Raw genomic sequence first — 23,085 nt, 5'->3', positions numbered from 1 at the left:
TAACTCAAGAAAACCTCTATCCTTAACTTTAATACTGGAGTGTGTGTGTGGTGTGTGATGTGTGATGTGTGTAGTGTGTGGTGTGTGATGTGTGTAGTGTGTGATGGGTAAAGTGTGTGGTGTGTGGTGAGTGTGCACAGTGTGGTGTGTGTGGTATGTGCGGTGTAGTGTAGTGTGTGTGGTATGTGTGGTGTGGTATGTGTGGTGTGTATGTGGTATGATGTGTGTGGTGTGTGGTGTATGTGTGGTGTGTGTGGTGTGTGTGGTGTGTGTGGTGTGTGTGTGAGATGTGTGGTGTGTGGTGTAGTGTGTGTGTATGTGTGTGTGTGGTGTGTGGTGTGTGTGTGGTACATTTTCCATCATAACAGAGAAGGTGAGGAGCCCAGGAGTGTGTCTAAAGAGCTCTCTTGCCACGAGGTCTGCACAGTGGAAACGGTATTAGCACCTCCTAAAAGCCAAGTCCTTTGATAATTCTAGAATTTATCTAAGATTTGTCTATAAGCTTGCGGGTGCCAGGACAGTTTCTGTAAATCTGTTTTTAACACCTATTAACATAATACTACAAAATAATTTTACAAAAGAGACCATACACTATTATAGATGGCCTCAACCTTACTTTCCCGCCATGTTCAGAGGTGAGGAAGCTGAAGGTGGAGAAGGTCCAGACATGCCGATTTCATCTGATCATAAGAGGGGAGGGGCAGGGCATCCATGGGGCTCAGACACAAGAGCTATGGACGTGTCTCCCATATCTAGTTTGGGACCAGGACTTGACGTCTAGCTAGGTGAGCTATTGTCATGGGTGGTTCTGCCCTTAACTAGGTCCAAGAAACAGACTGTCTGGAAAAAGCTGCCACAAGACATGGGGTACAGTATCTTCCCATAGACCTGGGGCCAGTGATTCTCAGAGCTACCAATTTGTGACTCTTAGAGAGTCATGGTCGTCCCTTGAGGACGTGGGCCGTGCCGAGCGTCCTTCTCTAGCCACTCCTGAGTTTTGAGGAAGACTGCAGTGGAGGCAGAGCAGAGAGGGTAGTGAACCCAGCCTCCATTGTTTCTGTTTTGAAGGACTCTAGCCTTCCCGGAGCAAGGTCAGGGAGCAGTCATGAGGGATGGGCAGAGGCTTTAGACAGTTAGGAAAGAGAGGGTGTCTGCCACCTGAAGACCCAGACACAGCAGACAGCACTGTGGACAGCAACCGGCCCGGATTCTTACATTTCCAAAAACAATCTGGGTGGCACTGCTGGGGGCATTTCACAGCCTGGCAATGGCCCTTGTGTTCCTGTTCTCTTTGTGAAAAAGAAACAACCTCCTAGGGTCACGCTCTGGCAGCTCCTGGGTGCTGCATGGGTCATACATAGGCTTCACAGGCTGCGAGGTGTGTGCTTTCAGGAACTTTATATAGTCTTGGTTTTTGACAGGAAGTAGAGTATCGTAAGGGTCTTTTCTCAGTAGATGGTGGGAAGAGGCTGGCCCATGCTGGTGGGAGACATGCAGATAAGGGAGGGACTACCCTGCTGGGTTGTTCCTGGCTGAGGTCCAGAGTATGCCTGGCTGGCAGCTGAGGCTCCCTCCATGGCCTCAGGACACACCCATGTCCCCACCAACCAGCCTCCCTTTCGTTTTTTTCTTCTTTCTCTCTTTCTCTCTTTCTCTCTTTCTCTCTTTCTCTCTTTCTTTCTTTCTTTCTTTCTTTCTTTCTTTTTTTGAGACAGGGTTTCTCTGTGTAGCCCTGGCTGTCCTAGAACTCATTCTGTAGACCAGGCTGGCCTCGAACTCAAGAAATCCGCCTGCCTCTGCCTCCCAAATGCTGGGATTAAAGGTGTGCATTACCACTGCCCGGCCAACCTCCCTTTCTCTGAGACGTTTGGGGTGTGCCACTCACAGTGGGCTGGCGTAGGACTGCACGGTGACTTACAATATTCTGACAGAGTTATCCCCTGGAACCTACCCAAGGCTGTGGCCTTGAATGTATGGACCACTAGCTTGGGCAGGACAGGCCTCAAGGAAAAGGGAAACAAATCATCAAGCTTCCACTGCCAGAACTCAGGGGAGTGTCACTTCCGACTGAATCTCTGGGGTTTTATTTGGGGGCTTATTTGCTGCCTCAGAGTGGAGGTCACTTTGTGAGAGCTAACCACGTGCCAAGAATGTCCTTAAGCTCCCTTCTGCTGACACAGCTCACGAGAGCACTCACCGGCACTTTCATCTTAAACTCATCTCTGTTGAACTTGAAGGCGATGTCCGAGAGAGTCCTCTGGAAAAAGCCCGTGGGCCGAAGAACAAGGACAAGCTGCAGGTTGGCTGGGAAAGATGCCTGCAAGACAGAAGAAGGGCCTGGAGCATTTGCCACATGTGGCCTAGGCCACGCGACTGGCCTGTGGCTGCAGCTGACAGTGGGCTTCTGTATGAATGTTGCTTAAAAAAGTAAACACCGAATGCACGTCACAGCTGTGAGGGGTGACATGGTGTCTACTCCCAGTATAGACTCATGCAGAGCAAGGGTCTTCCATAGCTCAGGTACCCGAATCTCAGACTTCTATCTAGAGAAGATGTACTTGTTGTTCAAGCCACCCCATTTATGCCATCTTGTCACTTCAGCCATAGGGCCTAATGAACTCACAAAGAAAAAAGAAGCAAGAAGATATATTTGTGCAGCACCAAGAACCAAGATCAATATAAGCTCCCCCAGCATGCGCACGCATATTCACACCCTTGAATGGTTAATTCCATTTGTGTGGTTACTCCTTGCCTCTTGCCAGGCGTTTGACCTTGGATAAGGTAGTGCCTCTGCTTTCCTATTTGCAAAATGGGGAATGAAGCGGATGCTTGCCTCATTCCTGACTGTGGGTGAGGAAACTAGTGCAGCTCGTGTGTTCCTAGACACTGAAGGCTCTCCACAGCTGACCCCATCCAGGACAGTGTGGATCAGTGCCCAGCCCTTACAGCTGGCCTCCCATTTAGAAAAGTGGAAAGTGGCCTTGCCCTGGAAGAAAACGTTCTTCTGTTGACTCGCAGGCCCTTGGTTCTTTCAGGGCCTTCGACATGGTGAGGCTCACCTATTTCATACTTTTCAGTCATAGGTATGATGAGAAACAGGGGCCCGGTCAGGGGTCTTTCTGAGGGGATGTGAAGCAGGATGCTGGGAACAACTGATGTCCTGTTGCAGACAGCACCCTCCAATTCATACTCTTGCCCCAGTGGCCTGGCTTCCCCTGCCCTGCCATGGCGAGGATGCTAGGGCATGCCTCTGTCCACAGCCTTCCCATACTCTGCAGGCATGTGCCCAGCTGCTCCCACAGGAGGGAGCTGTGAATAGGTAATGCCAGTTTTCAGACTTTGTCCCTGATGCCTTGTGCGAGGATGAATAGTCAGACTAAGAACAGAACACAGCCAGGGAGGGCGGACTCTCTCTGGGCAATGTCGCACAAGGGTTGTTAGTTTTGTCCTCCCTGTGAAATCGGATGCCACTATTTAAGGAGCTACTGTTGGGGCAGGCAGCTTTCCTCAGGTGACAGTGAGTCACCCTTCTCTAAACTACAATTAGCTTTGTCACCAGAGTCACACCTCCCAGAAGACTGGCTCTGTAGAAGGGAAAATGCCCGAACCCTTAAAAGATAAACAGATGCCCCCCATTCCTACCAGATACAGGACTCCCTGGGCTGAGGTGCCCTCCACTGGCCCAGAGGTGCCCTCCATTCCCATTTGTAGCTACTATCTCTTCTCTTTACCTGCACTAGCTTCTGTTAAGCTATTGAATTTTCATAAATAATTGTATAAGAATTAAGATGAACGTAGGCATGTCTGGAGGTTGCACAAGGACATGTAGCAGCTGCTGCTGTTAAATCAACAGCAGCAGAGTAAATATTCTCTGCTCTAGACTCTACTGTTTGTGTTCAAAGCTGGGGGAAGTCTCAAATAAAACCCTCATTCCTAAAACACAGAAGTAGACAGATGAGAATTTGATATTGGTGTTTGGTAAAATACTTAATAATTTTGAACTGTAACATGGCAGTAGGTTTCTATCTGACATAAAGTGTCACTTATTTTTTGAGTGGTCCATGAGGTGAGGTGCAAGTCTTCCTCAAGGCTCAGAGCTGTGTGTGCCCAGCTTGTGTCCTGTGCTTCGCAAAGCAGCGGACACTGGGCCAACCTCTCTTGTCTGGTAGCATCCAACAAACAAAAGCTAATATGAAAATGGCATTTGTTACCTCAGTGTTCACCAACCAGAAAAGCCTGGATCTGAGTCTAAGGTGCCCTCCTGAGAGGCTAAATGCTGGCCATGGAGCCTCTGGTGAGGCTTTGAGACACCAGCCAAAGGTGCATGCATGAGACCAGTATTAATAAATCACACGGTCTCTGGGGACGGAGATCTCAGGGTGGATCTGCACCACCACCCAGGTGTGCTCCCCTCAGGTGACACAGAACACATCCTCACAGACTTGACGTCAGTTAGACTCGGGAAAACAAACACATGGGGATTCTGCATTGCAAACTCGAGAGACACTGTGTTGGCAGCTGGTAGGAAAATGGGACACTAGGACACTGTCAGAGAAGCAGCTGTCTTTCTTGTCCCCACCCACCTCAAGCAGGTGCTTGCCTGTTCTTTCTGCTCTGCAGAAGCTCCGGCTGGCTCTGGTCACGTCTCCTCTATAGGAGCAGCGTGACTACAAAGCTCACTCTGGGCCTGGAAGGCATCGTGTGCACTCTCTGGTCAGCTTATAGCCTCTCTCTTACAGGGGTGATGGACTCCACACTTGCCCTTCAGGCAAAGAGTAAACAGTCACCTGATCATTGCTGGGCCTTCAGGTTACATGGGAACTAGGAGGTGCAGATGGGGACCCAGCACCTGCCACAGGCCACAAGAGGAAACAACCATGAAACAACACCTAGTACACTCCTGGCGTGGGTAGGAGTTCAAGGATCCCTGTGGCTGCAAACACAGGAGGAAAAATATTGAGGAACAGGCTTGCTGGTCAGCCCCAAAGTATCACCACAGGTGACATGTCACAAACAGAAGAGCCATCATCTAGTGGGGAAGTGCAGGGATTTGACCTGATGGGACACAAGGGTGCCAGTACTCACTATGGAGGCTTGCTGAAGCCAGAGGCAAGGAAACCAAACCCAGGGTTTCTACAAAGCTCCTGGCTTCCAGCCTTCACAAGTATCAGTGTCACAAGACCTAAAGCAAAAAGCTAAGTGGGCATTGAGGTGGCATAACTGGCTGCTCGCTTCACTTGTCACCGACCTTGGATTTTAGCAGAAGATATAAGAAGGCTGTTTCAGTAGTGTATCTTTATGGAGTCGGAACAATGTTAATACTATGTTGCCACTGCGGGTCTTGGCTTCACTATAGCACAGCTTTATTCTCAGTGGGCTCATAGCCAAAACCTGGAGGAAAACTTCCCACAGTGGTATAACCAGTTGTCAAGTGGGCTCAGCAAGCAGTGTGTGTGTGTGTGTGTGTGTGTGTGTGTGTGTGCAGGTGAGTTACCGTGTGTGTCACATTCCTACATGTGCCTTTGTGCATGTGTATTTAGTTACATCTGTGTACATATGTGTATGCATGTGTGAGGCTGTGTATGCAGCTATACCCGTATATGAGTGTTGATCTGTGCACATGTGTAAGTGTTCATGAGCCTGTGTGTTCATGTACACCTCTGCATTTGCCTGTATGCTTTCTTGTGCACATGTATGTGCTCATATCTCTGTATGCATGTGTCTTTATGTATATGTGTGCCTCTGTGTATATGCATGCAGTGCATGTCTATCACCTGTATATGTATGCATATGGGTATACACATGATACATGTCTGTATACTTGTCTGTATGTGCATGCTTCTGTGTATACATGGGTCTGTGTGTGTATGTTATCTGTGAGCAAGTTTCTCTGTGTCTATGTGTATTTCTGTGTGGGAAAGTGTACAGGTATGGCGGTGTGTCTCTCTGTGCACATATCTCTGTGCATGTGTGTGTGTGTGTGTATGTGTATGTGTGTGTGCACATACACATATAGACACATGGGAAAACTGTCATTGCAAGAACACATGGTAGTAAGCTTGAAATATTTCAAAATAAAAAATTGGAAGAAAAGGTGCTGAGTTGGTAAGAACTCTGATTTACTCTGTAGCCTCATGTTCCTGCCTGCTGCCTGTCACTCCTCTGAGGGTCCTGGTCTCTGTGAGCGGGTCAGTCCTCTGCCATGTCCTTCCCTGCTGAGGATCTGTCTGGCTTTAAAGCGATGGATAAAGAACAAGCCTTTCTCCTAAACTGCTTCAGTGTTTGTCAAAAGAAAACCCACAGAGCAGCTGCAGTGGAGCGGGAGCGGCAGCCGAGGCACACATAAGAACGTCCCTCTAACACAATTATTAAGATCTGTTTTCTTAATAAAATAAAGTGGGAAAGCTGATCGTTGGCTGGAGGGCAACTGTTTAAAAAGACACCCCTCAGGTTGTGCCCATTTTCCTCTGGAATACTCTGTACAGACCATCCCTACCCAGTGGGGACCTCCCTGTAGGGAGAGCTCAGGCTCCGGTGTTGGGAGGCCTAGGCTGGCCCCTCCAGAGCCATCCTGGCCTCTTGGGAGGTGAAACTGGAGCATCTCACAGGGGCAGTGAGCGTCTGGGTGATGCTTACCAGCTACTGGTCCCAGCCTTCCACACAGACTCACAGCTGCTCATCTGACCAGCCTGGGGTGCACACATCTCCATGGGAAGCTTGGAGGCCTACAAGGAGTACCAGGTGCCAAGTGGTGTCGCGCTACCTGTCGTCTCTACCCTTCTGGTCAGTCTGTAGACTACTTAGTAAGGGAGTTAACCACATGACTCTCTCCCTCTTAGTGATTTGACTGCTGGGGGTTCACTTGCTGGCCTCTCTCTCTCTGGCCTGCACTTTGGCACAGTGCCCCGGGGAAAATCCATGGCACACCCTGACTGCCTCAGACACCTCTGCCTGGAAGTCCTTTAGTGCTGCCTCCCACTCTCTCTCCATGACTCTCCTGACCTCTGGTGGTTCACTTGATCTTGCAGCCCGTGACTGGAGCAGGACTGGAGTCAATGGACAATGCTTCATGCAGCAAATGGGACAGCTGGCTGGATGACTTGCAAACCCAGGTCCCTCAGACGCAAGTCTTGTGCTGTTCTGCATAGACTACGTCATTCCCAGAGCAAAAAGAGTTCTTCCCCTGGGCAGACTGAGCAATATTTTAGATTCCATTTTCTTGGGGCTGAGGAGGTAACTCAGTTAGAAAGTTATTTGCTGTGCATGTATGGGGGAGTTCAATTCCCACATAAAAAGAAGGGTGTGGTGGTACATGGGATATGACAGCATCACCTGAGACCCCAGTACCAGGGAAGTAGAAACAGGGAGGTCCCTGGGACTTGCTAGCTGGCAGTCTACCTGGATCAGAGCCTCAGGTTCAGCAAGAGACCTTGTCTCAAAGAATAAGGAAGAAAGTAATTGAAGAAGACACTAGACCTTGATATCTCTCTCTCTCTCTCTCTCTCTCTCTGTCTCTCTCTCTCTACACACACACACACACACACACACACACACACACACACACACACTTCTTACATACATGTGCATACACATCTCTCACATACATGTACACACACCCAATCTCCTTAAGTGAAACAGGCACAGGTTTAGTTAGGACTAGGCTACCTATGAGAATAGACATGTACATTTATGATATCCTTGAATGTTAACACACCCATGAGACACACAGACAGAAACATACACAGTATAGCAGGGATGGCGAGATGTTGACAGAGAGCCTAGAAGTGTTTCCTCGGGTGTTTTATATCTCTGTGAGAATGGCTATTCAAAACTTTGAGCCAATTACTTGGCAGTGAGGAGCTTCCTGGGCTCTCAGCTTTGGGGCTGAGTATCTCTGTCTTTGCTCAGTGATGGAAGGCAGTGCACGCTTGTCCAGAGATGAACACACACTTTTCCCCTGATGGAGGCACTGGAATTTTAGGGAGACTGGGTTTTTGGTTCCTTCCGTTTCTTATTTTTTAAGTTCCAAGCAAAGCTGGAGGCATCAAAAAGGAAAAAGACCACCGCAAAGCAGGGAACGCCAGCTCACGAGGCTGCACAGATGGCGGCTAAGAATAGCAGTCATCTCCAAGGCTTACATAAGTGCAGCTCAGCAGGAACCCTGGCAGCAGGAGGCAGAAGCCCCTTGGCCTCCTTGCCTGGTAGCACCCTGAGAGGCCACCCTCCTGGGGGCCTGGCTGGATGAAGCAGTCGTTTCCCTGAGACTACCTGGACTCAAAACCCAGTGCATGTGGAGACCCAGGTCTGGATGCTGTGCCCAGAACAGGCTGCTTCTCGATACACTCTAAAGCCAGGATCCTGGAGGAAACATACTGACCTGCCTCAACAGCTATATGTACCGAGTGGGTAGGACCCGAATTGCTATCCCATTTCCAGACCCCAGGTATAAACCCCACTGTGCTCATACTGTCATTCCTTACCAGGTGACCCTCAGAGGCTCAGGAGGAGGACAGTTGAGCCCCTTGAATGGTGTCTTATTTCTTAGTGTGCCATCCTTCCCTGGGGCTCAGCTATTCAGGCTGAGACTGCTCCCCACATCTCAGGAATAACTAAGACAACTAAGACTGTACACCTCCTCCTGGAGACATGCTCAACCCTTCCTTCTTCCTGCCTGCCCCTCGCCCTCTGTGCCATACTCTCTCACACTCACACACATGCAGGCTTCCCAGAGAGCCTTGTCAGGAATTCTAGCTACACAGGACGGTGGACCCATTCCTAGAACAGCAACAAACTGGCTTGTGAATTTGTCCCCACACTGAGGGTGTCAGTAGCTTCCTGCATGCTGCTGTAGCCCCCAGGGTCCCTGCACTGCACATCCAGCCCGGCTGCACACTCTTAGATCACTGTTTTTCTTCATTTTCCCAGGCTTGCTCCAGGCCTGGCCTACAGTACTTGCTTAGTTTACCTGCTGGATTTGTGTTAAGACCATTGGTCATTTCTGGAGATCAAAGCAAATACATGATAATTTTGCTGGAATAAACGGTAGCTTCTGCTACTTCCTAGCTCTGGCAAATGCTAAGAGTCATAAGAATAACACTTCCTGTTTTATAACTATAAGAATCAATGCAAGAGAGGTGTGATAGTGTCACCTACAGTGTGCACCTACAGCTCCAGTGTTTGGGAGGCTGGGGCAGGCAGGCTGAGAGCCCTGACCAAGCTCAACTATAGAGTGAGACTCCAGCTCAGAAGCAGGCAACAACAACAGAAACAAAGGGCAATGTAAAAATAAAAGTCAAATTCTTTCCTTGCAGCCACCGTGTCCACAAAGCACAGTTTTAAAGATGAGTCAGCTGGCTTCTGAAACCCACTTAGAAACCTTGTTCTAAGTTCATCTACATTCACACTTGACAAGAGGGACCCAGCATGCACCGGAGTGTGCGAGGACCAGTTTCCCGTGGGGCAGGTTCACAGGACTGCTTTAGGCTTAAAGCGGAATCTCTGTTTCCTGGGAAAATACCTTGTATTTGGAAACACATCTTCTAACCTGGGAGTGACTTACTAGATAAAACATAGACGGCTCAGGGAGTGAAGGGTCCTAGGATCCATAGGACCCACGTGTCAGAAGGGAAAAAGTGAACTCACACTAGTTGTCCGCTGACCTCTGCTACAGCACAGGGCTCCCCTAATAATAAATAAGTGTAACTTTACAAGTGCACATGCACGCTGCACGCATGTGCACACACATGCACATCCACACTGTGATTGTCTCTCCAGATGTATGACCAGGTGAGTACATGTGATGCGTGTGTGAAGAAATCCTGTTCATGCTGGCCCCATGCAGCTGTACTCTGTGAAGACAGAAGCAAACAGGAACTGGGGAGAAGGGAGCCTAGGCCCTGACTAGGTGTGAGCAAAAGTAGATGCAGAACTTGACACCATGGGATCAGTTGCCCAGAGACCTTGGGAGCAGCTAAACAATTGCTGCCCAGAGCCATGGTGCTAGTGGACATCCAGGCTTTTGGGTCCTTCATGAATCTGTGGATGACAGGTGGGGATGACAAGCGTGGGTGAACTCGTCTTGGAAGACGCGGCCCAGATCAAGTCTGTAGGTGGTGGAACAGCTGCAGAAACAGGATTTCTGCTGCCTTAGTCTTACTGTTCTGAAATAGCAACTGCAGGCTGAAACCACCAGCAAGTCCTGTAACTTTACCGTTGTGGCTGCAGGGGCTGCAGAAGGTCCCTAGAACTGAGGGTCTCTGCATGCTACAAGGGGGAGGGGCTTGGTAACAAGGAACAACACATCTCAGGACTAAGGTCAAACAGCCCAACATGGAAAGGAGAGAGATGCTTAGAAGCGATTGGATTCAATATCCAACTTCTAACCTGAAGGTCCAATGTGCTCAGAACCGTCTCTGCTCCAAACTTCCAAGCTGTTACTGAGAGGATCACAACAGACCCCTAAGAGTGACCACCTCAGGGAAAACATGCCCACAATTCAGGGGGCCCCTATGGGCCTAGCATGGCTCAGCCTACCCCTGGCTAGGTCTCCTGCTTGTCGCCTCAATCTCCCACCTTCAACACAAACTAGAAAGAAAAGCAGCAAGCTGCTGCCCTCCAAGCATGTGTTGAGCCCCAGAGGTACTTACAGCTATCCGCAGGACTGACGCCTTCACAGAGGTCCATTTGTCCTGCCTTCGGTCTATGACCAAGATGAATCCAATGCCAGCATCTTGCAAACTGAAACAAGGAGAAACACTTGGAGTCAGTATGTGCTGGCAGCAAACCTGGCTTCCACGGACACCAGCGACCCCACTGTCCCACGCCATCTCCACACTGCATGCCGTGGTGCATGTCCGAGAGAGGTCTCAGCAGCACCGGGCTTCCGAAGGCCCAAGAGGCCCCACCCTGTAATTCCCAGGACTTTCTCCTATGTAAAGGAGGACGGATACTTTCAGTATGTTGTTTGTTTCTCAGCATCAATTCACAGATCAACAGAAGCCCCTCCTCCTGGGACAGGCTGACATCCCACTGCCCTGCAAGGGCCAAGCCGCTTCTTTTGGTGCACGAACAGGACAGCTGATCAAAACCATCAGAACAAGCTTCAGGACCCCCACGTCACGTTAGTCCTAGCATCTGCGGTCCTGTGTTCATCCACATTAAAAAATGGCTCCTGATGACATCACAATTTGGGGTGAAAATCTCCAAGGCTTGTGAAGGCTCCCTGGTGTCTGTGGGGTGTGAGGCAGGAGCTTTCGCCCTCCGCAGCAGCAGCAACATCTGTGGTAAAGGCAGGGCAGCATCGTGTAGTTGGTAGCATGCCCTCAGTCTCTCGGCTCAGCCTGGCGGCAGAAGCCTGAGTCACAGGGTGGAAGTGGGAGGTCTGCTTCTGTTGGGTAATTTCACATCCAAGCCAATTGTGCAGGGCCAGCAGGCCCTGCTACCAGCCAATCCTCAGCAGAGAGGAACGAGACAGGCTGGTGGAGGCACCCGCTCTGAATGCCTGATTTCCGAATCTATGAACGATTCTCAGTAAGCCATTTCTGCACTTAAGTGAAAGTCAGAATTCTACAGTGCACTATAAATTATGCAGTCGGCAAAGCTGCATCTCCATTAACAGACCATTCTGAGTCCTGGGAAGATCTGTGATGGTGGTACCCGGAGCACACACCAGAGTGCTGCGCGCCATCCAATACATAGGAGGAGGAAGAGCTCCACATGTCCAGTGACATGCAGAATACTCCTGGGGACATGTCCACGTAGGGTCCATTTTCTCTCACACAGCCTTCTGCTGCTGCTGGCTCAGCAGAACTGCAGCCCCGCTCCCCTGCCTAGCTGGTTCCAATGGGCCAGTGTCTGAGAAGTGGAAACAGAATAGATCCCAGTCCTGCTCTGGACTGGGCAATACGGGCACCTAACACCCTGAGGCAGTTGGGGGCTGAGCCCCTTCTGAGAGGCCTACACAGGGTTTCCCTGAATTTACCATGGTGCTTAATGGTTGGTGGGTGACTCTAACTGTCCTGGCCTGGCCATGTGGCTCACAGCAAAGCCTAAAATCAGAGAGGGAGGAGGGAGGAAACAGCACTGTGGTGGCCACATGGAGTACAGACCCCTCATAGAGTCCCCAGCAATGGACCACCAACCATCCCTCAAGGTTAGAGGCTATTTCCTCATGAGGCATGAGATTTATGTACTGAAGCCCTAAGACCATGAGACAGCTGTGCTAACCGGACCCCACATACTGCCTCCCTCCTAGCCTTCAGGGGAGTGCACCAGGTTTGTCTCTGTATTTCTGAGTTAGTCATCCGAGCCTGACCCTTCCTAGAGTGACAAAGAAAAGAGGGCTCAGAATACCAGGTTGTTCTATACACATAAGCCTCAGCCCAAACAGTCTGGCTGCATGCTGCCAGCCCCAAACCAGTGGTCTAAGGAACACCCACAAAGGGCCAACCTACAGGGCTTCCTAATGGCAGCTACCACCAAGGGGTGTGCACGAGGGGCAATGCTGCTCTTCTGGGATTCACTGTGACCACCTCCGGGTCTTTTTCTGCAACCATGGAAGTAATAACAGCATCTGCCTGCTGGAGCTGCTGTGAGCTATGTGCAAATCCAGTAAAACTGGAGACCTATGGCTGGGTGAGCAACACTGCCTGACTCAGTTTCCCCCTTCTCCTGGAGCAATTTCTATTATGGAGGAAACACAGTCTCTTTCCCCAACCATGGAATCTCTTCATGAGGGAGCTAGAGAGACAGCTGGTAGGTAAACTTGCTTGCCATGCGGTATGAAGGGCTGTGCTTGGATTCTAAGCCCTCACATAAGGAAAAAGCTGGCATGGCCATCTGTGCACACGTGTAAGCTTAGGACTGGGAAGAGTGAGGTGGGGGGGTCCCTGGGTTCACTGGTTAGCCAGCTGGGCCAAATTAGGGAGTTCCAGATTTGGGTAGAGACCCTGACACAAAAAATAAGGTGGAGTGTGATCGGGGAAGACACAGGATCTTGTCCTCTGACCTCCACACGAACATACATGTTCATTTGCATCTGTACATACCTTAACATGTGCACATGCCCAATAATTCACATAGAATAGACCCGTAAAGTTACCCCTTCACAATTCCACAACAGGCCCTAAACCTGAGACTCTAGCAAGTTGCTGAAGCCAGAATATTCTTTCAGGGGAATAAATTTCCACAATGTCACCTAGGGTCCTCGAGCCCACCCATCCCAGGCTAATTCAGAAGCCTGAGAGCCTATATCCAGCTTGCCATTTCGTGTGTACATCTATGCAAATGACCAAGAAAATGCAGACACTTGTTGGCCACACACTGGGACCACATTTTCCCCACCCCTCCATCCATGAAGCTCCGTCCCCCACACCCAGTGCCATGGGCATGGCCTTCACTCACTCATACCAAATGTCGCACAAGTCCATTTGAGTGAAAAAAATATGACGCATGAAATACTGTCTTACTGTATATGTTGCTGCGATGAAACACTATGACCAAAAGCAACTTGGGGAGGAAAGGGTTTATTTTGTCTTACACTTCCTACTATTCATCACTGAGGGAAGTCAGGTAGGAACCCAAACAGGGCAGGAAGCTGGAGGCAGGAGCTGATGCAGAGGCCATGGAGGGGTCCTGCTTTTCATTATAGGTCTGCGCAAGAGTGGCCACTAATAACCATGCAACACAGGCAACACTAGGTTGTCTTGAAATCTCCTCTGCCAACACCATTAATCCAAAAACTCCTCAACTTAGCCTCAGGCAGAGTTTTTGGACAAGGATAGAGATCAGCCACATTCTTTGCCAAAATACCACAAGAAATTGTTTATTAATATTCTCCTCTGAGACCTTTTGAGCTGAGTCATCATAACCTACACTGCTCTCAGTGCCACTGACTTCCATGCTCCTTCCAGTACGGCCCACTAATCTCTTCTCAAAGCAGTCAACTGTGATCCTAACCCAAAGTCCCAAAGTCCACATTCTGCCAACGAGCAGCATGGTCAGGCCTAGCACAGCAATACCCCACTCCTGGTACCAACGTCTCTCTTAGTCAGTGTTCTATTGCTGTGAAGAGAAACCATGACCATAGCAACTCGTCTAAAGGAAATCTCTTGCAATTGTGGCTGGCTTACAGGTTTAGTCCATTGTCAGCATCACAGCAGTCATGGTGCTGGAGAAGTACCTGAGAGCTCTACATCTGGATCTACAGGCTGCAGGAGGAGAGAGATACTAGGCCTCGCTTGAGCTTTTAAAGCCTCAAAGCCTTCCCCCATGACACACTTCACCCCCAAGGCCACACCTCCTAATCCTTTCAAATAGTTCTACTCTCCAATGACTAAGCATTCAAACCTATGAGCTTATGGAGACCACACATACAAACAGTTAAAAACACACACTAGAGGGATGGGACCAGAGTGCAAGCTGTGTGTGGCTATGTTCTGTGCACTGTGTAGTTTATCCTTGTGTTATTCAAATGCTGATTTCTCTGCCCCCATATCTTGTTTCAATCTGGATACAACATTGTGATGCTTATGTCAAGAATCTCCTGTTTCAAGTTTAAGTAAACAATTCTCCCCATTTGTTCTCTGCCGTGTCAATGAAGCTGATTATCCAATGCCTGGGCAGAAGAGAGAATAAGGTGGGACTTCTGCCAGGGGAGGGGAGAGATGAAGAGTAACAGACTGAGCCATGGAGAGGGAGGAGAGCAGACATCATAAGAGTTCAGTTGGAGCATGGAAGGCCTTAAATGCAAGTATTATGGGGGTTTTGACTGGGAGGTAGCCAGATTAGTTTAGGGGATTAAAACATATCAATTGACTGCCCAGGTTAAAGCCTTAAGTAAATCTTGGACTCTCTGTGTCATTGTTGGGGAATTCACTAGGATAAAGAAAAACAGCTGCTGCATTAATTTATAGCGTACATTTATATTAAAAATCAACATTCACAGGTGTGTTTCCGAATGGTCCGCCCACTGTAGCTAGTTGATGGTTTGCAAATTGAACCTAGGAAGGCATCTGTGTCCTCATCCCACTGCCTGGCAGCCCACAGTCTGGGAACAGAGAACTCCTGGGGCAGGAGGTTCCATCATGATTCCGTCCAGCTGGGGCCCAGCCCACTTTCTGGGTGAGGACCTTCTGACTTTCTGCGTGGCTATGGGCCAGGTATGGGACTAACAATGCCACAGTCATTGACCAAGGCTTCATGGTGACTTTGTGAAGGCGGGGCTCTATCTTGTTAAGGACAGAAAAGGATTTTTTTTTTTTTTTACCATTGTCACAGAGCCCAGAGGGTTGGACCTGCCACACTCGGTCACTAGGCCACTATGGTTGTGCCCCAGGGACACCTCACTGAGGAAATCTTGGAATGAAACAGCCTTTCTTTTCTCACTGTCGCTGGCAGCCGCCAGCCCCAGAAAGCCACAGCCCTATCTTGTGTCCCCCTCCTGTTGCCAACATCTTCTCCCTCCTCCCATACCAGGGGGCAGGAGCACTAATCCATAGGAAGAGAGGGCTCAGCTGAAAGTGGACCCATCCTCACGGTGTCTCTTGGCCTGCACTATCTGCAACCTAGGCACTGGAATCGACCCTGGAATTGAAGTGGTTTCCTTGGGCTCCTGCAGGGAGCCTCAGATGTTTCTCAGCATCCAGGCCCCAGCACTTAGAGACAGCCACTGTGGTCCCCAGCCCTAAAACATGTAAGGGGGTTTCCTTGGTGAGCACGTGATCTAAATTTCAGGGTTACTTTATCCCAAAAAAAGGCCCAGAAGTCTCACAAAAGCTGTTTTAGGAGTTTGGAATTTGCTGGAACCTTCTCTGAGGCCACTGTTTTGAAGGCCTGAGGTCTGACAATACCACTGGGCAGAAAGAGCAAGCACAGAATGACAGGGTCTGTCCTGCAACAGACATAAATGCCCAACTGATTCACATTTCCCCAAAGACCTAGCCCAGCAGGATCTTCTCGTCAGACCTAGCAGAGGCACCAGGAGGGCCTACTTCATCCCACACTGGTTTGGGGCAGCAGAGGTCAAACACCCCAAGCCCTGTGACATCAGTGAGAAGGGCCCCATAAGACTCATGCTATAGAACACTGTCCTCTGGGTGTGGCACGGTTGCTTCCCTCTTTAAATCAGAGCATCTGTGAGTACCCACAAGATCAGGCCTGCTATTCCCACATAGATGGAGTGGGTGGTGGGATCGCTGGACTCTCACCTGAGATTCTAGGCACCCCCTCCTACCTGCCTCCCTATATACAACCCTGCTCCAGCCCCATACAGTTTTGGGGAGATGGTGCCTTTACTGTGATGCCGCTGTTTGGGGTGACCCATGAACATGTAAGGAGCCTAGGCAATGCATGACTTTGAAAAGACAGACTTTGATGGACCTTTCTTGGCTTGTCATCGGTGTCATCTGCCCAGGAGAAGTTAGCTCTGTAGCTCACATCAGTAGGTAAGTCGTGGGTACAGTAAACACTCAAGGGCCAGCAGCAAGAGTGAGAGAGTATTGGATCTAGGGTACAGCAGCCAGCACTCAGAACCCATGGCCTGAACCTATGGACACTGGCATCCCAGCGGTTGGTAGAGGGCTGAACAAGGAAGGTGACGTGTTCCCCCGTGGTGCCTGGATGAAGGGAATCAGAATATGAGACCAGCAGAGGGTGTGGGGGCCTGAAGTGAGGTAGCTGGGGTGAGCCGACCTGAGGCCCAGGGCTCTCAGGATAGGTTCACCACAGATGGAACCTCTCTTGCCAATGAGACATGTCCTCACGATTTCTCAGAGTGTGTGAAATGTCTTATCCTACCTGAGTGCCACTGTCTTAGTGACACTGGTATTTAAAAGCAGGTCTTTGGAGTACAGTGTATGAGATTTACAAACTAGTTATAAGGATGGAAGGGGTGGGGGTGGGGAAGTATGTGAAACCAGGGTCAGACAGAGGAGCCATGAGGCTCACAGTAAACCTGACTTGACAATCGTTTGACTAATGGCGCCCTCATGTGGTCATCATGAAGCTGCACATTCGGGAGGGTGCTGGAGGTGAATCATTAACCGCCCTCTGGCCTCCTCCCACCAGGTTCCCAGACCTCACAGGTTGAAGCCACAGCTGACTGCCTAGAGAGCATAAAGGGACAGTTTGTGAGGACCCAGTAAGTACACAAGGGCAGCTCCAGGACAATAAGGCCATATTCCCGAGGTTACCCATCTTCCCTAGGCTGCCTGGTTGGCTCCTGTGTGTTCAGGGTTTTGTTTTTGGGGGTTTTTTTGTTGTTTCGTTTTGATTTTTGTCTTTTTTTTTCTTATGCCTGGTTCTATTACTTTTGCCTGGCTTTGGGCAGGTGTCCCCAGCCTCAAGACTCTCTGGGGCCCCGGTGCACGCTGTGGCTGGTGGAGGGCAGAAGGGCTCAAACACTATGATTCAAGTACTCCTTGCTCTGGAGGACAGGGAGACTAACGGAACCCACAGTTCAGCAGCAACTGGGCACAACCGGCCCTTCTCTGAATATCTGAGAAGAGAAATCAAAGACCCTGCTGTCAAAAAATGGCATGAATAAACCCAACTCCCAGCCATCTTAGCTAAGCAGCCTCTGCCCTGGCTTTCCCTCGCTCTCCTAGAACCCATGGTCTCTCCACAAAGTTTCTGTGAGCTCTGCTAAGCTCTTCAAGACCCAAATCAGTCTGTGCTCAGACAAGGGCTCATCAGACCTCACAAAGAATGTGTGCATGTGCACGTGCGTGCATGCATGTATGTATGTGTGTGTGTGTGTGTACACATGGGTGTGTGTATATGTGTGTGTAGTGGGGGAGCCGCCACTTTGTCTCCATTGTGGCTTCAGGGCATTTGTCAGTGTCCTCCCTGAGGGCTGCCTGAGGCTGCCAAGACCTCTCTCCTCAGGCACCCTCCTACCCTAGAACTAGAATTTTGACAAGCAGTATTCTGACACATTGCCAACTCCCTGAACAGCAGCTAATGGCACTGTGTGACAGGTTGAGGAAGGACCTGGGGCAGGCCACCCAGAGCCACTATTTGTGCCTCCCAAGCTTCCTCATGGTACAATGGCATAGCCTCTAGCAGGGTGATGGCAGCTGTCCTTCCTCTTGGACAAAAGACCAGGATGGCCACTGCCTTTGTCCCTGAAAGAGAGGCATGCACTGTTAACATGACGTGAGTCACAGACTGCAGCTGCCCACTGTGGTAGCCCTTAGCCATGTGTGGGCAGAAACAACTATTTTGTTTTCTTTCATTTTAAATTTACGTGGCACACATGTCTGCACACACGCTCTCTCCCAGAACATTCGCACTCCACGGAAACTTCCATCTGAATGCATGGCACATCTGGCTGCTCTGGGGCTCATGTGAATGAATGACCAGCAAGGGAGGAAGGGAGGGTGAAACAGGTATTCTAGAAGACAGCATCCACACTCCGTGACGGAGTCTGAGCAGTGCCTCTGTCCCTTGTATCCCACCTCCAATGGTCCTCACAAGCTCTGGGCCATCTCAGTGATCATGTGTCTCTGCATACTAGTGAGTATGTCTGTGTGTGTGTGTGTGTGTGTGTGTGTGTACGTGCACATGTTCATGTCTGTGTGCATCTGTTTTGTTCATTTCTACCTGCACGTTTCAGTGCAAGTGTGTGGTGTGTGCATCTGTACATGCGTGAGCCATGCAGGCACCTCTTAGGAGCAGGAGTCCCTGTTAGCCTATGTGAACTGGAGGAGCTTTGTTAAGTGGAGGGTCAACGTGCCTTGTGAGAAGATGGCCTGATATCTTATGGCTGCTCCTAGTCCTCCAACTGAAAAGGGCTTCCAGGTGATTTACTTATGATCTGCTTAGGAGCCAATCTGTCTGCACTTCACTTTGAATTTATGCTGGACCAGTGTGTCTTAGCAACTTAGTCTAGCTCATGTGGAAGTTGTATAGCAAGCAGCTTCAGGGCCTGTCGATAGTGCAAGGCAAGGCTGCCCATCTGAGGTCAGAGGTCAGCATGCTCCAAAAAGCAGAGGCACCTGGAACCTCCACTAGCCCCTTTCAATCCAGGTCAGTGTACACCCTTGCCACAGAAGACTGGCCCCACAGAAGTACCTAAAAACCATGGCTGCAGACTTCTCAAGGAGCCAGGGGCAGCTACAGCAAAGAGAACACACGCTGTGGCCAGCAGACATGGGTCTGTTCTCTGATCCAAATGTTTTCAGAGTTGGCAAGCCTGGTACCTTCCTTCCTCTTTCCCTTCAGTGTTCGTTTATTCTCTCCACCCCTCTAGGGTTTCCTGTGTAAACCTGTAGATTTCAAACTTGTGATCCTACTGCCTCAGCCTCCTGAGTGCTGAGTTGACAGTAGGAACTACACCAGGCTCCCCTGAGTATTCTTAAAACTTGCAACTTAGAAAGAAAAGAAAAGAAAGGAAAAGAGAAAAAAGAAAAAAATAAGAAAAAAACCTTGCAACTTAACCTGGTTTGCTTTGCTTCCCTGTGTGGTAGAATGTGTGCATGCATAAACATGCAAATGGATGTGAGTTTGTGTGTATGGATGAGCATACATGTGTGAACAGGTATGTACAAGAATGCATATGTGAACACATGTTGGAAACACACAGGGATGTGCACACATGTGAGAGTGTGCCCGTGCAGAGGGAGCACAGGTGTGAATCCATGCGTATACGTGAGCATATATGAGTTCATTTGTGAGGATGAGCATGTATACGTGCATACGTGCATGTTAGCCTGTATGTGTGTACATGTGTGACTGTGAGAATACATGAGTGTGTGTGTGTGCGTGTACACACACACACATGGGTGAGCATGCATGTCTGAAGAAAGCCTTGGTGGACTTACTTGGACCTGGAGGTGGTCAGGGAAGTTTGGAGATTACCTTGGCTAGTATGGGGTGGGTGAGGCTGGCTCCAGAATCATGAGAGGAGCTGTGGGTGAGTGCAGAGTGGCTGACACTAGAGGTGCCCTGCAGGCTATGCCGCATCTCTCACAGAGATCCGCTAGCACTAGCTCAGCCTTGAGAAAGAAATGGACCATGGCAGGCAAGGATAAAAAGTCTGCTGTTCGCTCCCTCTTCCTCTCTGTTGGGTCAGTAGTACACTCTCTCCCTTGGGGTTTCCATCACAGACTCTTCCCATCTCTGTCAGTTCCCACCTCTGTGGTCTTGTGGGCAAGATAAGTGGGGGCTCTCTTTCTGTGTGCCCTCCACTTTTCTCCTGTATCCTGTAAAGTTTTCTCCAATCACCCAAGTGTCCTCAGCAGCGTCCTAACATGCTGGGACAAGCCAGAGGGACAGGACACCTGATGGTTACAGAAGAGACAGAAAAGGGGGTGGGGCTACTCATAGTAGCAGGCACAGCACAGTACTGACCTAGAAACCCATGAACCATTTACACCTGCAGGACCTGGTGGTCCCCTGCTCCACAGGGCCAGCTTGGGCTCACCCCTACTTCCTGGCTCAGTCCTACAACCCTTGGCACAGTAGATCTTCTTCCCCTTCTGGGGACACACAGGGGCTCCTTTTAACTCCTCCCCTGTTCCACCCATCAGCCCTACCCACCAACCCACCCACCCCTAGCCAGCCCTTCTGGCGTCAGTCCGAGAGTGCCACCTCTCCTTGCATGTCTGAGTGAATCTCAGATGAAACACGGCCACTTCTCTAGCCTCTCTCTCAGCTCTATGACAGACTGAAGACAAGCAGCTCTCCAGGAATCCTCCTGTTCTCAGTCTCAGATTGAGACAGCTGAGACATTCAGCCTCATGACCCAAACAGTTATCAGGCTCTGGGCCTCTCCAACATGAGGTGGCCATTACTAGATTACCTGGATTGTAGTGTGTAAACCAATCAATGAGTCTTCTTCAATATATACACATGGGTTCTGGTCCTCGAGGGAATCATGACTAATACAAACACCAAGGACACAGAATGGCTGTAGCTATTTCTGTTCTCTTGGCTCCCAGCAGCCACCTCAGGGGACTTCCTTGGAACTGATGACCAGTTTAGAATGGTAGCCAGGCTCTGGGATAAACTGAGCCTCAGCTAGAGAGTCTTCTCCCATAGACATGACCACATGGCACCTTTCCCAGTGATGGAAAGACTCACTCACCAGAATGGACAATGACTAGTGACACTTTAAAAGAGAAAAATGACTAAATTTTGTTTTCTTGAAACAGGTCTCACTAGCAGCTCATGCTGGACTTGAACTTGGGATTAAGGGCTGGGATTACTGCAGTGCCAAGTAGTCCGTGGGAGCCTAGGACCTGTAACAGTGGACTCTGAACTGTGAACACATTCTTTGATAAGACTCCATCCCAACCCAGGACTCTGGGGTCTCAATCAAGCAGAAAATCCCGCTCTGGCTTCAGCAGTCCTACCTGGGGATGCTGGTGAGATAGGTCATGACATTCTGGAACTCCTTGTCCGGGATCTCGCTGAAGGCTGGGTAGTCAGGGAAGGTGATGACTGGGCTTCCGTCCTGTCCCCGCCCACCTGAGGAGGAAAAGGGGCAGGTGTTGAGCAGAGCCTCAGCATCCTAGTTGTCTCCAACAGAGCCACAAAGACTTCTCGGACACCAGGTGTTTCAATTGACCCTCATCCAAGAAGCTCTGTGGCAAATGGAGACTGTCACAGAAAACCACAGCTGGACGCATGCAGAGATCAAGGGATTGTGGAAGCCCAGGCCTCAGTGGATACTTTTACATCACACCTCCTGCATCTATGGCTCAGGGAGCATCACAGAAGCGGGGTTGGAAGGATTTTAAGAGCTAGGAAACTAGGAATTCTTCTGTGAAACAGTTTTCTTCTAGAAATGGCTGCATAAACAAGATGGAACCACAGCAATACCAATGGACAGGCTAGCAGGAGGGAGGGGAGAGTTCTTGGGGTCTCAGAACTAGACAAAGAAGCACAGGAAAGTAATAACTGCCGCGAGAAAGAGAGTTAGCCTTGCCCAGGGATGAGCCCCTTATTGGTTTCCCAGTGCAGAGTGGTCAGCCTTGAACCATATACACAAAGACAACAGAGATGGACTCGGCTGGTTCTCTTTATGTAAATGTGTGTGCATACACACATATGTGACAGATATAAACAAATGGAAGAGGCTATCAACTTGAGACCAGAAAAGAAACACAGGTCCATGAGGGTGGGAGAACACTAGAGAGAGAGTGTCAGGTACAGGTGATCTGAAGGGGGAATGAGAAAATAGGGGGGTAACTAGGGAGGGGGAGATACAGATGGATGAGGAGTGAGGATGGGAGAACAGCAGTAAGGATGGCTGAAAAGCCACAAGGAAACAATGTGCACCCCCCGCCCCGTGTGTGTGCGTGTGCGTGTGCGTGTGCGTGTGCGTGTGCGTGTGCGTGTGCGTGTGCGTGTGCGTGTGCGTGTGCGTGTGTGTGTGTGTGTGTATTCAATGAAATCTTCCATCGGGCTGACAATGTCCCCACAAGAGCCACAGCTCTAACAGGACACCAACACTAAGCACAGAAAGCTCCCCTTTGAGCTGTTGGTCAGGGTTGCCCAAGAGACTCCCAAAATACTGTAAGCTACTGCTGCTGCTTTTGGCTGCCCCCTAGGCAGAAGGTAAGTTCCTATTATGGGGACACCATGTTCTTCACAGGAGCCCAGAGGCTTGAGCTGGATATGACCTGAAGCTTTCTCCCTGAAGACTAGATTTCGTGGTACCACAGGTGTCATGTAAGTTTCCAAGGGGACTTCTAGTCAGATGTGATGCCTGCAAACCGTAACAAGGGCTAACATGGCACCACCATACATAAACATAGGAGTGCGGTAGTGGCATGCACACCTTGGGTAACGAACAGCTCTGTAACTGGTCTTATTTAACAGAGGGAAAGTGTGCTGGTACTGAAACACCAGTCAACAACCTGGGGTTGGTAAGCCACGGACCTTAGAGAAGAACCTTCAACTGCCATTTACTAAGCAAGCACAGTTCCTGATTACATTCGAGTAAGTATAGTTCTCATTCTTCATCAAAGAAACGTCTCCTTGCAACAGACAGAGAGAATTACAGAAGACCACAACTGAGCAAAACGAGGAGACCAAGAGATAGTGTGGAGCCCAGTCCCAACTGACACAGCTACAACACAA

At 49.8% G+C, this 23,085-nt stretch overlaps 1 protein-coding gene across 19 annotated transcripts in view; it reads right to left on the bottom strand.

Annotated features, from left to right (window-relative positions):
- Mcf2l (MCF.2 cell line derived transforming sequence like) overlaps positions 1–23,085 on the bottom strand; it is a 144,969-nt gene that overhangs the window by 33,164 nt on the left and 88,720 nt on the right. For all 19 annotated transcript variants that reach the window (XM_076913823.1, XM_076913824.1, XM_076913822.1 and 16 more), the window contains 3 exons: positions 21,354–21,468; positions 10,647–10,737; positions 2,198–2,317 (listed from right to left, as the gene is read on the bottom strand). In XM_076913823.1, the coding sequence (XP_076769938.1) occupies positions 2,198–2,317; positions 10,647–10,737; positions 21,354–21,468 (326 nt within the window). The remainder of the gene's footprint in view (positions 1–2,197; positions 2,318–10,646; positions 10,738–21,353; positions 21,469–23,085) is intronic.

The sequence above is a fragment of the Arvicanthis niloticus genome, chromosome 16 (assembly GCF_011762505.2).
Source record: "Arvicanthis niloticus isolate mArvNil1 chromosome 16, mArvNil1.pat.X, whole genome shotgun sequence".
NCBI classification, from domain to species: Eukaryota; Metazoa; Chordata; class Mammalia; order Rodentia; family Muridae; genus Arvicanthis; species Arvicanthis niloticus.
The sequence above is the reverse complement of the archived record's forward strand: the minus strand, read 5'-3'. Positions and strand labels throughout refer to the sequence as shown.